The sequence below is a fragment of the Notamacropus eugenii genome, chromosome 6, assembly GCF_028372415.1.
Source record: "Notamacropus eugenii isolate mMacEug1 chromosome 6, mMacEug1.pri_v2, whole genome shotgun sequence".
Lineage (NCBI taxonomy): Eukaryota > Metazoa > Chordata > Mammalia > Diprotodontia > Macropodidae > Notamacropus > Notamacropus eugenii.
The window spans coordinates 366766558-366784369 of record NC_092877.1 but is presented as its reverse complement, the minus strand read 5'-3'; the positions used below and the strand labels follow the sequence as shown (position 1 = coordinate 366784369).

The 17812-nt window shown below is 39.9% G+C and overlaps 1 protein-coding gene across 1 annotated transcript in view; it reads left to right on the top strand.

The window, feature by feature from the left end:
- Nucleotides 1-17812, top strand: part of RSRC1 (arginine and serine rich coiled-coil 1) — a 438530-nt gene that overhangs the window by 419118 nt on the left and 1600 nt on the right. The window contains exon 8 of the mRNA XM_072621533.1: nucleotides 9719-9825. Within this exon, the coding sequence (XP_072477634.1) occupies nucleotides 9719-9825 (107 nt within the window). The remainder of the gene's footprint in view (nucleotides 1-9718; nucleotides 9826-17812) is intronic.

Sequence of the window (17812 nt, the reverse complement as noted above, 5' to 3'; positions counted from 1 at the left end):
TTTGTCTTTACATGTATATTGTAAGGGAAATATTTTGATGTGTGTACGTATCTATTGCAGTATGCCAAAAATGTAAAACACATATGCAGCTATGGTGTTCATGGTGTATAAAGGTTGTTGGGGATGCAGAGATATAAAAGATAGAAGAACCCAGGAATTGCCTTTAAGATCAGAGCACAAAGCATTGCTTTGGATTTTACAAGGCCAGCCGGCAACAAAAGAGCCGTAATGTATGAGCTCAGCGTAAAAGAGCAGCATAATTGCATTAAAAATTAATGCTAATGAACACTAAAATGGAGAAGGTGGTTATGATGAAAGTTTGTATTCATCTTCCCTGGGTTGAATGATGGCTAGTGGCTTGATTAATGGCTTAATTTCTATCAATTAGCGGGGGAAAATCTCCTGCGAGACAAGGGTAAATTGAGCATTGAATTACATATCTTGCTTTTGTGTGCTGAGAAAAAAGAGCTGCGTATCTCTGATATTAGCCACAGTGACAAATGTGGTGTGCCCTGCAGTGTCTGCATTAGCTCTCCTGACAGGCTGGTTGTGTGTGGTTATGGGGTGTTTGGAGATGGCTGGCAGACAGCGTTCCCTGCTAGTGCCTTAGAAGCATACAACTCTCCCATCTATAGAATTTTAATTAGAGCCAACAAGAATTCCAGAATTAAAATGGACAGCTAACAGCAACAGCAGAGTCTGTATTCTGCCCTCTTAATGTGGTGCAACTCAAGCCAGATTCCTTTATTCTGTCTATTAAAGGGAGAAAAATGCCCAGCAGCTTTAAATGACTTGTTATTTCTTACCCCTTTATTAGCTTAGACTTAATAACCCATATTTGTTATCATTATCTCTATCTTAGACAGAGCGAGCTATGGGACTGAAGTATTTGGAGATCATGTGTTGGTAAACAGATTCAAATTTTACCCAAAAGTTAATTTTGATGTGACATAGTTTGAAATATACAAAGAAAGCATAATAGATGTCCATTTAGTTTTGCCGTTAAATTTCCAAATCTGCCTTTTCTGAGGAAAATTGCGATATATTCTCCTATAATTGATGGCCTTTGATTCTGAATCAACCACTTCCTTCCCGGAAAAAGAGAGGTTCTTCTTAAACCTGCTTTAAGAGTAAAGCACAAACAAACCAAAACTGACACGTTTCCATGACCCAGCGACTCCAGACCTTCTGAACAAGACTGGGGAGAAGAAGAACCAAGGGAGAAAAAACAACGAGGAAAAAACAACTCAGAACAGTTTTCATGGACTTTTTTTTAATACAATACGAAAGCTATGCCAGAAAAGAAGTAGTTCTCATTTCAGAGCAATTGATCCTTAGAAAGGCTAAAGTGTGTCTGGGCTTAATGATGTTCCGATTGTCTAGTAACTGTGCATTTAAAAATCCTTTGTGGAGATTTTGTCTAAGTGGAACATACATTGTCTTTGAAGTTATCGGACGAAAGGACTGACTGGGCCCTTTGGACAGAGGCCTGCTCAGAATCCAAAAGAGCAGAAAAATTAGATTGTCAGTGTTTTATTCTGTTTTAGAGAGGTGTAGTTTTTAAATGCAAAATGGATTTGCAGAAGAAGAAATGGTTAGAGAGAGTAAAGGGAAAATGGGATCATTACTTAAGGTGGTAGTGGGTAGACAATAATAGAGACTGAATTAAAACTTGCATTAGTCATAAAAACGTTGTTGGTGATTCTTCTAGTGAATAAGAGACAGTTGTAAAAGATTACAGATGTAAATATTTAGAAAATGATTATCCATATCTATATTGAAGGAAAGGAGTGAAAACTTGGCTTAGAGCTCATGCTTCAAATCTTGTAGCCCTGCTTGACTTTTCCCTCCCCACGCACACACACGCACACACACACACACACACACACACACACACACACACACATCAGCCTTTTTCTTAGAACCAGTCTTCCTAACACCTTCACATAAATAACTGCCAAAATAACATTGCTAACCTGCAGATCTGATCAGGCGGTGGCCCTTCATTGACAACAGGATAAAATGCAGACTCCTTAGTCTCACACTGAAAGGCTTCACTTTCTTTATCTATAAAATGGGAGCAAAGAGGTCTGTAGGTCCCTCCTCACAGGTTTGTGGTGAGGCTGCAATAAGCTCATGTAAGCCGGGTGTTACAAAGACCTTAAAGGCACGATTTATAAATGCCGATCATCTTTATCATCATCATCATCATTATCATCGTTACTGAGGCGCACCACAATCTGAGTCTAACCTACCTCTCCAGCCAACTTCACATGACTCCTGTTTGCCCACTGCTCCAAATAAATTTTCCCACCCCTGGGCTTTCATTCCTACATGCCATCTTCCAGGCTCATGTGATACTTCTTCTTCCCTGACCCTGGAACTGCACAGTCTCTTTCCCACTTCCAGTTTCCCCTTAGACCTCTGCCGGGGTCTCTCCTTAGTTCTTATTACCTCTTCCTATCTGTGCGTATGCTGCATATGTAGAGTGTAACCTCCCTGAGGCGAAAGACTGTGGCCCTTTGCATTTTGGGGTTTCCAGAATTTAGCACAGTGTCTCACACACAGTAGGCTAGTAAATGTTTGTTACATTTGAAGAAATTACAGTTACTTTGTATGCTCCTAAAAAATCTACCTGGCCCTTTTAAATACTTTTTTTTTAATTAGACTTCTATAACTTGGCCCATTAAAAGGAAATCCAAACATTGGTGGCCAATCACAGTTGTCTGTGTCACTCCATACCCAACCCTAGCACAGATTTGTGAAAACATGATTTTCTCTATGTGAGATCATAATAAACTCTCCATAGAGTTCAGAAGTTGGATTGTTTCATCAGCTAGCCATTGGGAAACTATAGATTATCAATTATTATCATTCTAACAATGTATTATCAATTCCCCCATTCTGCAAAACCCACTTCTTAAGAATCCGTAGAGTCACTCATAAAGCTGAGGGAGAGAATGGATCAACCTTATCAAGCCTTAGCTCCCACTCTGTATAGGATCCACTTTAAAGCCTGGAGAAGGTCAAAGACCAATAGGAACTTTTGTCAGTATTTTTTTTATGTGGGTGCTCAGACACTTGAGTACTGAAAGGTCATGCCCCTAGAGAACAAAGTCTGGCAGATGCTACCTGCCTCCCAAGGTGTACACACATCAGTGATGGAGCTGCTGACAGACTCTAATTATCTGAGGACCAGTTAGCTAAGTTCACCATGAACTTTTAGCCACAACAGCAGCAAATACCACTAAGTTGTTGAGGATTTATAGTCTGCATCGGTAGAGGGAAGACTCTCACAAATACTTGAAATGCTGAAGTAACTACATTGGCCTTCCTTCAGCTTCTTCAGTCTTTTGTCTCTCATCCCTATCATTACTGACATAGGCACACACACATATGTCCACATGTAAGCCCCTTGCCTTAATAGTTCAGCCCAAAAGTCGGATCCCAGCTTATCATTCATGTGGGAATATTAAAGAAACTTATATACAATCCCTTTAGCTATGAGCAAAATAATTAGAGTATAAACTAGAAGAATTAGCCAGATTGAAGGTCTTAAAAACAACTTGGATGTGCTTTAAATTTTTTCTAAAAATAAAATTTATATTTTATGATATTTTCCTTTATATTCAAAAAGTATTAAAATAGCCTTTAACATTAAACCTATCAACAGATGTCTCTGAATTCTTAACATAAGGAGATCTAAGCATAGATTCTGCTCTTACTGCAATATGTGATTGATCTGTTATCTCAGTGGTGGAGGGTATTCCCCACAATTTTCAATCATGAAACACCTAAACTGTCTCATCCTGTGTGACATCCTGGGCAAGGGCTCCACCCAGCACACCAGTAGTCTTCTTCATGTGGTTTATCCATTGGTAACCAATTACAGTTGTCCATAAATGAAGTGAACTGACTTAAGAGTCATGAATTCCCCATGAAAGGGAGCTTTCAGCAAAGGAGCCACACTTTGAGGAGGCACCGCAGTATGGGTCTCATTCAACTCCTCAGCTCTGTCAGGTATAATATATAGCTTATCTTCTCAAGGAATTTTCTATTTGGGGGAGAAAAGGCATGCGAAGATAACTGACAGTCACAAGTGCCATAATGGCTACCGATTCTACCATTACGAAAAGATGATTGCTCTGTATGGGGCAAAAGACATGAGTTTGAATGCCAGTTTTCCCACAGACTAATTTAAAGCAGATACAACCACTTGGGGCCTCAGTTACTTCATCTGTTTTTGGTTTTTCTTTGTATCCCTAGGGTTTAACACAGTGCTTGGCACAGAGTAACCAATTACTAAATGTTTGCTGATTGATTGATTCATCCTTAAGATAAAAGAATTGGATGAGGTGATCTGTAAAGTCCCCTCCATCCCTACCACTCTGTCATGCTATGATAGTGCCAAGTGCAAAATAATACTGTTCTAAAAACTCAGGGAAGAGAGAGCTTCCTTTCTAGCACAGAAGGCTTCCTGGAGGAAGTGGATCTTAGATTGGCCCTTGATGAGTACAGAATTTACAGAGGAAGGTAAGGGCATTCCAGTCTTTGAGCAGGAGGGAAAGTGATGGGCTTTCTTTTTCATTAAATGAAAACTAAGTTGAAGTGCAATATAATCTTATGTGCTAATATTTATACCACAAAAAAGTATTCTTCACTGGTACACTAGAACCTCATTGTAATTTAGCTTAAGATGAGTCTGTTCCAGTGCCATATACAACAGGACTCATTTACAGAAGCACAACAAAGAACTCTTTATAACACAGCCTCCAGTATAGCAAAGTTTTGTGTTGTGGACCTCAGAACCTACTTAAAACAACTTTGAGATACAACTTCACGCCCATCAAATGTACAGCAGTAACTCAAAAAAGCATTAGAACTCAGAAATGACGATTGTGGAGGAACACGAACACTCATTCATTGCTGGTAGGATTGCAAACTTGCAGAATCCTTTTGGGGAGCAGTCTGGCAGTACATGGTAAAAGTTGTAAAAATAGTCATACCATTATTAGGAGAATAACCTGAAAGTGTTAACAAAAACAACAGAAAGCTATCTGTTCAAATATTTTCATAGCAACACTGTATGTAATTGCAGAAAATTAGAAATAACCTAAATGTCTAACAACAGAGGAGGAGCTAAATAAATTGTGACATTAATATAGTGGAATACTTGAAGGCAGTTTATACCAACAAATATGGGAAATACAACAAAATAAAGAGCTTTTGAAAAAACGCGAAAGGGAAATAGAGGAGAGGAACCAAAACAATGGAGTGTACATCAGCTGTAATCACATAGGGAGAAACTTGAATTAGATCTAGAGGCAGTGCCTGAAAGTCTCCTTGTGCTACTTTACTTAACTAACGTAAATAAACAGTTAGCAGCTGGTGGCCAAGTGGATAGAGTGCCAGACATGGAGTCAGGCAAACCTGAGTTCAAAACAGGGATCAGATTCTTACTAGCTGTGTGACTCTGACCAAGTCACTTAATCCTTTTTGCCTCCATTTTCTCATCTGTAAAATGAGTTAGAAATGAAAACCACTCCAGTATCTTTGCCTTGAAAACTCCAAGTTGGGTCATAAAGAGTTAGAACAGCCAACCAAAACCAGCATTTCTTGATATACCACCTAACCAACCAACCACTGAGCCCTCTTTTGTAACCAAGAAAAACTGGCAAAGCCTGCAGACCAAGTGACCTCATCTGATAGAATCCCCAGCATTCCTGCTGGAAGCCCCACACCCTTCTAAAGAAAGCTCAGGGGGAGGGTGATTTCTTTTTCTCTTCCCCAAGACTGAGATTTGTCATTACAATTACTCACATTGGGCTCTGTTTCACTAACACCTTGTGTTTTGAAAAGGAGTCACCATTAAATCTTCCCTGGATGCCTCAGAATGGATACCACGACCTTGCTTTCTTTGTGGCTGGGCTAGTGCAGCCTGAGCTCTGGCAGGCATGGCCTGGGCACAGATTTCCTGTGTCTCATCTGAAGACCCATTGCTGAGCTACAGACAGAAGAAACTCTTAGAAACCATCTGCTAAGTTGTGGAAGGCTTGAAAACTGTTGGATGTAATGGCAATAGCCACGCTGATGAAATCACAGATCCTTAAAATATGTTTAGTGGAAAACTGGGAATGTGTTTTATTGAAAGGGAGTACAGCAGTTGTTTAAATAAATATAAGTAAGTGTTGGGGCAGGAATTCTTAACCCTTTATTATGTCATGGACATCTTTTGCAGTCTGAAGAAGGAAATGGATTCCCCAGAATAATGTTTTTAAATACATAAAATAAAATACATCAGATGACAAAGGAAATCAATCATACTAAAATATGAAAAAAGTTTTTAAGTTCATGGGCCCCCATGTAAAGAACACCTATAATGAAGATTTTTACCAGTTGTTAAAAAAAAAATCAGTAAAGTGCCATGTTCGCATAAAAATTAGTTCTCATTTTCATTCTCAGTATTTATAAATCACTTAAAATATTTAAAGATAACCTTTCCAGTTGATTTGAACCAACTACTACTTTTAATGGCTAACTTATACCTTCCAAAGAAATTTCAGAGTTATTTCTATGGTTAAATGGCTTAAATAGCTCAATCTGAAAACAACCTGAGGATTAACTCAGTAACAGTGCAGCCAAAAATACTTAAGCTTCTGTGAAGCGTGTTTAATTTGGGGAAAATTCATTAAATATTACTATTCAGAGTCACTTGATGCTGAAATTTCAGTATGTATTTGTTCAAATAGGGTGCTTTTTCTCAATATTTTTGTTGGCTTTTTTTTTTTTTGCTGTGACATCTTGTCTGCTAATGCCATCTACTGTTTCCAGTAGAGCATTGCTGCCCAGTTTGAGACCATTGGCTTAGGCGGGCTGCCTATCCATAAATTACAGAAAGACTGACACAATGAAGGCAAGCATTAGAGCCCTGTAGTTTTTATTCATTATTTCCAAGTATGTGTTATCATTTGCTAATATTTTTAAAATTAACCTAAGTGTACAGTTGCCTTATCTGAAATTACTCATGATTGTGGCCCTTCACTTATTTCCTATAAGCAGGAAAAGCCTTATTTTTTTGTGTGAAAGTAGCTTCAACACTAACTAATGAAATATTTAATTTTGTTTTTTCACTATGAAGAGCGTAAAAGGATTTGCCGTACAGTGAGTTCATATTGATTTTTTTGTCTGTAGCCTCTTAGCTTTCTGACTCCATTATTTTTGATTTTACTATGAAATACGTATCCCTTCTACTGACATCTGACAAACAACATATGGAAGTCATTTTATCCACCAGTAATGGTTGTCACAAAGTATCACACACTAATGGATTGTGCTTCCTTCCAGTCCATTTTTACCATGTTAATGTCATTGGTGTCACTCTCAAAACCTTCTGTGATTTTGATTCTGTCGGTAACTTTGTAACTTGTCTTTACTATCAGTTCATGTCTGATTAATACAAGTGTTCAAAAAAGAAATTTGTTATGCATAAGATTTAAATGATGACCAGTTTGTAAAGTTTCCCTATTTTTCCACACATTTAATGCCACAGACATGTATGGAAGGCCTGGAGATCAGTAGGTGCTGGCATTCTCTAGAATTTGGGTGTTTACCAAACATAGTCTAAAACGCAAAATCGGTTTTTGTAAGTTAACAATCATGGACGTCCCTTAAAAAGCATACTATCAGCAAAGGGTTAAGACAGGTCTTTGAAGCAGCCAATGCTAGAACTGCTAATGTGTGTCTGAGGAAATATGGAGCATATTTTATAAGCTAATGTTTTCAGATCACAGAAAATTAAGCTCTTAAAAAACTGAAAACATAAATTTCATGTGGAAGATGTCCCTGTTAGTCAGAAAAATGTTAATAAAGCTTTCCCACTATTGGTATAATTGTTTCCACACTAAAAGGCTGTAGGCTTTCTTTGGCTTATTTTTCATATCTTAGGATAAGTGATCTAGCCTTTTCCTATCTGCCCTGTCACTTTGTTATTTCTGAACTGACTTTTCCAGAAGCACAAAGAAGATAATGTTCTGTTGTCTTCTAATCTGTCTGTTCGTCTTTCTCCTTGTCTTTTCTCTGATGCTCCCCCTTGTCATCTCTTTAAGCATTCTGTCCCTTTGGCCAAGTTCTGCAATGACACTTTTATGACTGTTCCAAAGCTGGGAGTGTGCCCAGGGTTAAAGCCGCAAATACGACAAGCTTTAGCTGTCAGGAGTTGTTTGTGATCTCACCCCTGACATCTAGGGAAGCACTTTGCAAACCCACATGAGAAAATGTGTCTTATTTTCCCAGTAGAGGGAGAACTATGAATTCACATCACTCAGCATTTCCAAGATAGTCCCAAAGCCTGAAGAGAGCTGTTATTAATTCTCATTGCAATACTAGTGATTGGAAAATGACCTCAGACTAAGTAAGAATCATTCATGACTTTCCTCTAATTAATAATAGTCAAAAGCTAAGCCATATAGAACAGCATATGTAATGACATTTCTTTATAAACCTACTCAAGCTTTGGTCAGCATATGTAAAGCAACTCTGAATGGATTTGTTGCATGGATATATCAATATTACAGTGTGGGCATGGTATCCTCCACCAGAGTTGTACTTCAGTGGCTCATAGAGGTGACTTTGAACTCTCTAAAGCTAATGCCAGCAGAGTCTAGTAGGTCTGACTAAGCTAGAAAATCTTCAAGTACGGGACCAGTGGTGCTCTAAATACAAAGAATCATCACCAAAAGATTGACCACCAGATGATGATTCTTGGACATATAATTCAAGAAAGATGGGAATTGCCTTCTTTACCATTTGAGGGAATATCCATGCCAATGAAATCACCTCCCTCTTCCTCCCACACCAACTGTGCTTTATATTGGTTTGAAAATAAAATTCCTCCTAAGGTTTAGAATTGTCTTTGTGAAATTTATTATTTGTCGATCTGGTAGTCAAAGAAATTTCATACAGAAAATAAAACAACTTTTATTTTTTTGTTTTATTATTTTCAGGAAAACAGTATAGCTGACCAAGTGATTTATTTTATACATAGAAACTTGGGAAGCAAAAATGAAAAATGCCTTTTTAAAAAAAAAGTAGTGTCTAAAACTTAACTTGTCTTTAGATCATCTCTTTTTAAAATCTTTCATGATTGCATATAGCCTGTTCTTAATAAATATCTTGATTTATTAGATACAAATATCTATATTTCCTCATCAAAGCTAAAATTATTTCCACGGGTCATCTGACAATAACTGCTAGCTCTCACACAAATTTTTAAATGCGATTACCAAAATAATGGTAGCTGTTAATTCACCATCTTATTTATAGCACAAGCTAGAATGCAGAATCCATGATGTGGTTTATAAATCATGAAGAGAGAACTTTTCCCATTGGCCTTAGCTTATGAAAGAACTAAATATCCTCCCACAAAATTAACACAGACCCACTGGGATCATTGTCAGTAGTGATACTTTTTCAGCAAAATTTGCCATTTCCAATGAAGCACTTCCCTTGCTCTCTGAGAATATCACTCTACAATCTTCAGTCCCTCATTGGTTATACGCTGGATGAGGATTTCTTTGTGGCAGTTTGGTTTAGATGTCTTGACCTCAACCTAGTTCATATTTCATAAGTAATAAAACATCTTCAGAAAACATTGCATAGACACAGCGTTGATCACAAGCCTCCCCTAAAATATATTGACAGTGTGTACCTCTATTCGTAGACCAAGCCACCTTAGGAGAACAAGTGAAACGAGTCAAAGAAATTGAAGCGATTGAAAGTGACTGCTTTGTTCAACAGACATTCAGATCAAGTAAAGAAGTCAGGAAGGTAAGTTCCCCCTTCTCCTGCCCCTGGCTGTTAGGAAGAATCCTTAGGATTCCCACTGAGGAGGCACCACAGTAATGCATGTGGCCTGGAGTGGAAACACCACCCTTGGCCTTCAAGTGTCTGTTCTGATGAGGAAGGAAATGCTCAGGAAAAAGACTGTCAGACATACTGTCCAGAGCATGTGTCCCAATATCAGCCGAACAAATGTGCTGGGAACACCAGTTTTATTCTGGGTTTAGTTTTAAATTGACATGGTAGGCAAAGGGCTAGAATTCTATGCCAGCTGATTAGAGTTTATGCTGTTTACACTATACATGGGTAATATCTTTTCAGACCTTTCCCATCAAATACGTTAATAGAAGAAAAGTTGTGTGACGATGCTTGATGATTCCTTTGGTGACGACTGTCCTTTCCCATTTCTTAAAGCATTACTGCCTATAAGGAGTTCAGAGAAAGGAATCTGAGAGGATAATCTCAGCATGCATGCTTTACAGATGCCTTACAGGTGGTTCTTTTTCAGTAAAAGAAACAGTTGAGAAGTATTAACCTCTCTGTTGAATATTTCATGATCATGCTCACTTATTGGAACAGCTCAGAAGCCATTTAAAAAATTATTTCTTCTTTTAAGAAAATGTTCTTATCTTCTAAAATAAGTAACTATCTGGAAAAAAATCTTTTTTAACATACGTAGATCATGAAGATATGTTTTATGATTATTTTTATCACAAGTATTCCATTTCTTTAAACATTTTATAATTTCTAGCCCTCAAAATTGCTTATGCACCAGGAGATAGCTGTAGCTTTGGAATTGTTAGAGTCAATTGCTTAGTGACGAAATAATGAATATCTGTCAGTTAAAACCCCCGGACTGGTAGGCATGAAACTATTACATCATTTAAAAGATTGCTTTTCTGGTTCTGTGGAAGCCTTCCAATACATCAGTCAGTCAGTAAACATTCATGAAGCACCTACTCTGCTCCAGGAACTGTGCTAAGCATCAAAGACACTAAGAAAGGCAGTCACTCCTCTTCCTTCCTCTCTGTTTTCCCAGCTCACCTCCCCTGCTCTGCATCACTGTCCTTCCTTAAGGGTCCTGACCATCAGGCTAATCAGTTCAACTGAGTTCTGCCCTTCAGCCTTAACATTCTTTCTACTTCCTCTGCCTCCACTACTGAGCCCTTAGTGCTGCTGGAAGAGGTAACAGCTATGGAAACCAAGTCGTATCTGCCTTGCAGTCTTCTTGTTCTGCCCTCACAGACACTTTGTGGTGCTTTCTGTATTTGCTACATCAGAGCATCTTTCTTCAGCCATCCTTGTCTCAGCAGATAAAAGTCCCTGCCTCCTTCACTAAGAACAAGGCAACCATCTCTCCCAGGCATCTCCTATCTCAGAACCCCTCTACATCTTCATCTTTGCATTCCTCCCTTCATTCTCGTCTCTTGAGAAGAAATAGCTCTTCTTGATCCCTTTCAGGTCCTCTCTATCTCCCCTCCCCTAGGTTTCCAGCTCCCCTTTATATGTTGGCTTTCCTTATTACAGTATCAGGTCCTGAAGGGCAGCAGCTATCTTGTTTCCTTGTACTGACATCCCTCTCACTTAGCAAAGTGCCTTGTGTATATAGTCAGTGCTTAATAAATACTTTATGTATCCCCATCTACCAGTGGCTTCTCCATTGTCAACAAAATGAAAACAGCCTTAATTTAACCAGGCAATACCTTAAGCTATCATCCTGTATCTCTCCCCCATTCTTTGCTCCTAGAAGCAATAGCTAAGGGACAGCTTGGCAGAGTGGAGTCAGGAGGACCTGAGCTCAAATCCAGCCTCAGATGCTTGCTGGCTGCGTAACCCTGGGCAAGTCACTTAATCCTAATTGCCTTTTTATAAAAAGAAGCAGTAGCTAACCCAGTGTCTACTTCCTACTAGCTGCTCACATCCTGACCCACCACTGTCCTCAAACTCTTCTCTCAGAGTTTGCCAGCAACATCTTAGCTGCTAAATCCAAAGATGCTTTTTCCACCTTTGCTGGTCTTTCTTTGCTACTTCATCTGCTTTTGAGTGTTGACCAAGGATTCGCTTTGATTCCACTTTCTAGATTATTGCCCCTTCTCCATTTTCTCTGCTAGTTCCATTTCCATGTCCACACACATGTCCACCAAGGCTGCCTTTGGCCTTCTTCTGTCCCTGCTCTTTCTCCCTTAGTATCCTCAGGGGGATGTGGTACTTCTATGGGTTCAGTTATCTCTCTAAAGGTGACCCACCAGACACGTATGCCTAGTCTTAATCTCTCAGAATGCCAGTCCTACATCATTTGTTATGTAACTCTGCCTGAATGTCCCCACAGAAGCATCTCAGGCCCACCATGTCCCAAACATCTGTCTCCTGGACTTTTATTTAAATTTTCTGGGGATCTTAGACTTAAGAAGTCTTAACAAGAAACTGAAGACCTCACAGGCACAAACTGTGCTTTTGTCTCTTCTGACAGCCTAAGGCAGCAAAAAGGTCTTCGGGGGAAGGGGACATCTGCTTAAGGAGACTGGTCTGTGAGAATGGAGTTTAGAATTCTATAACATATTAAAATAGAGGAAGAATGAATGGACTCTTGGTCAGGGGTGAATCAAGATGGAGCAAAATACGTATAGCAGAGTGTTTAACATTTACTCTAAACAGTAATAAACTGAAAAAGATGGAGGAACTGGAGTGGGGAAAAAAAATAAAAACCTCATTCTCTACCATATATAAGGGTATATGAGAGGGAGCGTGAACTAGAGATCAGCCCTGGAGCAAGGAGACGTCCCAGCCAGGGAGCCCTGCACAAATCACTCCATGCTCTCTACTACTCAGAGATCTCCAGTTGGATATGGATGGAGGAAAGTGTTCATTAAAGCCACAGAAAACATTGATTGGGAGGGTCGTTGACATCTTATAAGGTCAGAATGGAATGTGAAGGGAAATATTTAATTCTCCAAAGGAACCTGGAATAAGGGAAGACCCAAGGGCAGTATTCAAGGGAAAAAATAAATTTCTAAAGAAAACCCTTGAACAGATGAATAGCAGGTCAGAAACTAGTCTGAGAGTCAAGAAAACATGAATCATCCATCTAAGTGCATATACACAGGGACATAAATGTAGATAAAGAGGCTATCCTAAAAGTAAAGGTCATTTTAAGCTTTTAAAGCTTCAACCTACACAAAGACTTTGGAGATGGATTCTTATAGATATTTGTACACACCTAAACACACTCATTTGTACATCTCTGTATTATGCCAGATACCAAAAAAAAAAAAATGAGATTCAATGTGCTGACCTGCATTAGTGAGGGGAATTTCCTTATCTGGGAGTTCCCTCTGATAATAATACCACAGGTCCAGGCCCTTCCCCCTCCCACACACACGCATTTTGTTTTGGGACCAGACCTATAATTTCTTCAGTATGGAACATTTACAATGAAGAATTATATCTTCTGGGTAAAGACGTCCACACAAACTGAAGTCATCCCCTTCTCCGCACCTTCTAGTCTCAAACATTGTGTGGGTTAAATGAGTCGTCCAGCATCACCCAGCCAGTACATGTGAGGGCAGAATTTGCATCTAGACTCTTTGAACTGAATCTAGCTATCATTGTCCAGATAAATAGGTAAGGCATGTGGATAGAATGACAGATGAATGAATGGATGGATAGATAAATGGGCAGATAGAAATAAATGGCTGGAGATAGCTAGATATAGAAGATAGATGTACCTATAGATATCTATGTACTCATATCTTCCAGATTTCAACACCAGCTTTCTAACCAGTATACCATATTACCTCAGAGTCTTCTACTACCTAGTTATCCCCTTTCTTTGGAATTTTCTTCCCTTCCTGAGTATTGCCTTTGGGTTTGTCATTATTCAACATTTTCCTTTGAAACTAAATGTTTCCCTTTAAATTCGCTTTGCTTTCTCTTCTTATCCTACACTTCTTCCTCAATCAGTTTCCTCTGTGAATTTAGTGAACATGCTCTGCTCCATCATCCAAGTTATTGGAGACCACTGAGAATTATGGACATTATATGCAAACCAAGCAGACTGTCTACTCAGGACAGTTAGTCCTCTGGGTCACTGATGGCTCACTGCAGCATAGCTAAAATATTTTTTAAATTAAATGCATGTTTCCCTCTCCTTTTCTTTCCTTTGCTCCTTGCTCTTCTCAGTCCCCTAGGGGACATCTGGAGCCCACCAGAGCATGTTCATACCTATCAATATCACATCTGTCTTCTTTGTTGTGCTGTTTGCCGTCCCATTTGAATTTCCTGATCTTTTTCCCTCTCCTCTTTCTCCATTTCTGAAATTTTACTTCATGTGACGAGCTTTCTCTGAGTTCCTGAAAGGATACAGGGCACATATGACTCTCCAATGGCTACTTTGCCACCCTCACAGGTCTTCCTGACAACTCCTTAAATTGCTGCCCCTGCCCTTCCAGCACAATTGAAACAACTGAGTTCCCAAAAGGATCTGTTTACATTTCTCTTCTTATAGTAGAAACATACCGAACACTTTGAGAACCATTTTATTTATTTATGTTTTATTGATGCCTGGTTTTTTTATACCACAATCATTTCACAATTCTTGACGCTGACCACCACCACCACCATCAGACCCTTCCTTATAGCACAGAAAAATAGTTCAACAAAACTAACTGACATCCTAACTGTATATGACAATGTGCATGACATAGTGCACCCCATAATCCTCACCTCCCTATTGAGAAGAGAGCCATTTCCCTGAGATTAGATGAAAGGAAAAGGTTGCCATTAAAACCTGTCACTGAAATTCATCTCCAATGAAACCAAACGATTGTAGCATTACTATGCAAAATTATGAAAAAGGCAGCAGTGAGTTCCGTGTCCTTACCCTAATGAACAGCCCACTTTCTTACCCTGATCTGATTTGGAATTTGAAGACATCATGGCCCTTTAGGAAAATCATCTTAGGTTTTAATTAGAGACAAGAAATCATCACCTGTTTCCTTTCCCATCTGAATCGTTATCTTAAATTTCTGTGTCAGTCATCAGTTATTCAGAGGAATACTACCATTTGCTTTTTTAAAAAGTCAACAACTTACCCTACACATTTTGCCAATTTTTATCCAACTCATACTCGTTAGTTTAAGAGGCATAATAAAATTACAAGGCAGTATTCCATGAGTAACTTCCTAACAATTATAGCTGTGCAGACACAGAAAAGGCTGCCTTGAAAGGTTTGGAGTGCTCCTTCTTTGGAAGTCTTCAAGACAGGCTGGACAACTATGTGTCAAGTGTGTAACAGTGGGATTTCTTTTGTCTGTGGCTTGGACCAGATGGCTACCCTCTCCAGTTCTCACATTCTGTAATTCTATGATCCGGATTATTTCTCACCAGTACTCAAACACTGATCCAAATTGCTTCAGTTAGCTATGACCGCTTCTGAAGCCTAGGTAGGGCACTTGTCTCACTTGAATGAGAATCAAGAGTGAAATACTAGAACACTGATCCCGGAATCCAAAGATCCCTCAATACACTTTGGCAGTCATTTATTGAGTGCCAGTGGGAAGAATCCTAAATTTAAATCACAGCTTGGATACTTCTAGCTACGTGACTCACAGGCAGGTCACACACACTGAGCTTCTGTCTCTATCTGTTGTATGAAGACAAGGCCCACCCTATAGGGTTGGTGTGACCTTCAGTGAGAGGATGTTTGTAAAACACTTTGTGAACATGAACAGGCTCTTGCATACAACCAATATTTATCTGCTGTGTGCAGGGCCATGCAAAGTGGGAAAACCAACAGAACTTCTGCCTCTGAGGAGCTCCTGAACTAATAGGAGATAGATATACGAGGTTCCCACATAGCCGGGATGAGTGCAGTTTGTAAAAGGCAGCCAAAGGGAAGATCTTTCTTGGCTGGGACATCAGGGCAGAAGCCATAGAGAAGGTGGCATCTGATCTGAGCCCAGAAGAGAGGAATGCAAGAGGCATCCCCAGAGGAAGAGGGGCCCAAACTGCCCTCCTGAGTGCCCAGGAGCAAGAAAGGGCAGGAGGAGACCAAGAGAGTGCCAAGAGTCTAGTATGCCTGAAATATAAAAATGGAGCCAAATTATAAAAGTTCTTCAATGTCAAGGTTGAGTTTTTACTTTATCCTGGAGGCAAATTGTCAAGCAGTGGACATGACCTTGGCAGCAGGGTGAAGGATGGGTCTGAGAGGGGACATGCATACATGCATGCATTACTGTACATACATGCACAGAGAGACACACACACGCATTCACACTTATTAAGGGGTGATTGCAGTAATCCAGATGAGTCTCTGAGCTAGTATTGTCAGTGTGAGAGGAAGGCAGTGCATACGAGATGTTGTGAAGACATCTAATAACTCAACAACTAAGCACCTGGTTAAACATGGAGGAAAAGGGAGAGAGCAGAGGCCAAGGTGACTGAGCCCTGAAGCCTGGGTGAATGATCGGGAAGGGGCTGTGTCAGAACAAGAGGAGATGAGAGGGAGGGGACCAGCTGCCCATGCTAGGTGCAGGCAGCCTCATTGTACAGCAGGTAGGTATAAATGGTCTACCAAAGCTTATAGAGACTTCGGAGCTGGAGAGGTTTGAGAGTGTTGGTGGGCTTTTGTTTTCCCTCATAGACAGGCTGTTTAATTAATTGCTACAAGTTTGGTAAAACCCTCTTCTCACTGTTAGACTTTGGTTGAACATGTGAAATATTGAAATGTTTCATCGGTATAGATTTTTCATAAATTTTTCGATGATTTGAACTATAGTCAATAGCTCCAATTTGTACAGCATTTGAAGGTTCACAACCTTGTGAAGTTGGATAACTGTAGATATTATCAGTCTGTAGAGAAATAGACTAGAACAGAGATTCAGAACAGAAAAAGACTTAGGAAACCACCTAGGCCAGTCCTCCTGTTTTGCAGATGAGGAAACTGAAGTCCACAGAGGCTAAAGCAGAGATGTCACAGGAAAGTGAGAGAGCCAGGACTGAACCCCAGGCCTGCCACTCCAGATCCAGCCCTTAGCCCACCACACCCACAACCTTCTGGCATGTGCTCAAGGTTGCTGCCAGCGTCTGGCGGAGCCAGGATTCAAACTCAGATCTCCTGATGTCTGTTGCTCCTTCCACTCCATCATGCTACCCTTCAAAAGGAAGTTGCTACCAAATGGAATTGAGACCAATAATAAGAAGTGAAAAATAGGTCCTTAACTGTTTGCTGTAAAATAAGCTTCTGTAAAAGCAAGCACCCTGGCATCCGCAGCAGGGCCTGCTAACACAGGTTCTTTGATCCACTTTTCTAAAAGGAAAGCAACTTGAGAGGTCAGCAATCACTTTAATCAAACACATGTATCATTCACTTAGTTCAGGGGAAAAAGTCAGCAGCCTGAACTTCAGACAAAATACAAACAGAGAAATAAAGACCAGCAGGCAGGGCTTCCACCTGTCTGACATAAGCAGTACAAACATCACAGATCAATAGACAGATCCAGCTGTCTGACCACACATACGTAGTGACCAGAGAGAAGCACCAACATCTGGGTTTTCAAGGTGGGGGAAGCGGGGGCGGGCTCCTTAGCAGCTGCCCTGAGTCTCATCGGGCCAAACAAACACTTCTAAGGAGTGAGCCCCAAAAACCTCACCTCCGGGTACTTACACATTTTTCAGAGCTAGGGGGCATCACAACCCATGACAACCAGTGCCTCTTTAGAAACTTAACAAAAGGTGTGGGCCTTCCTACAACTCTTCCCTAATCAAACTCCCCTTAATGGGCAGGCCCATTAATGAGTGGGGAAAATCTTCTTTAATCACATTAAAATAATTAACAATACAAATACATATGTTGTTTGTAGTTAAATTCAGTCAAAGGCAAGATTCAGTCAGAGGCACTTGATTATGCTAAAACAAAAACAGCAAAAGATCGGTACTTTGCTTGCCATTACATCTTCCCTCACCCCAGCCAAGAATT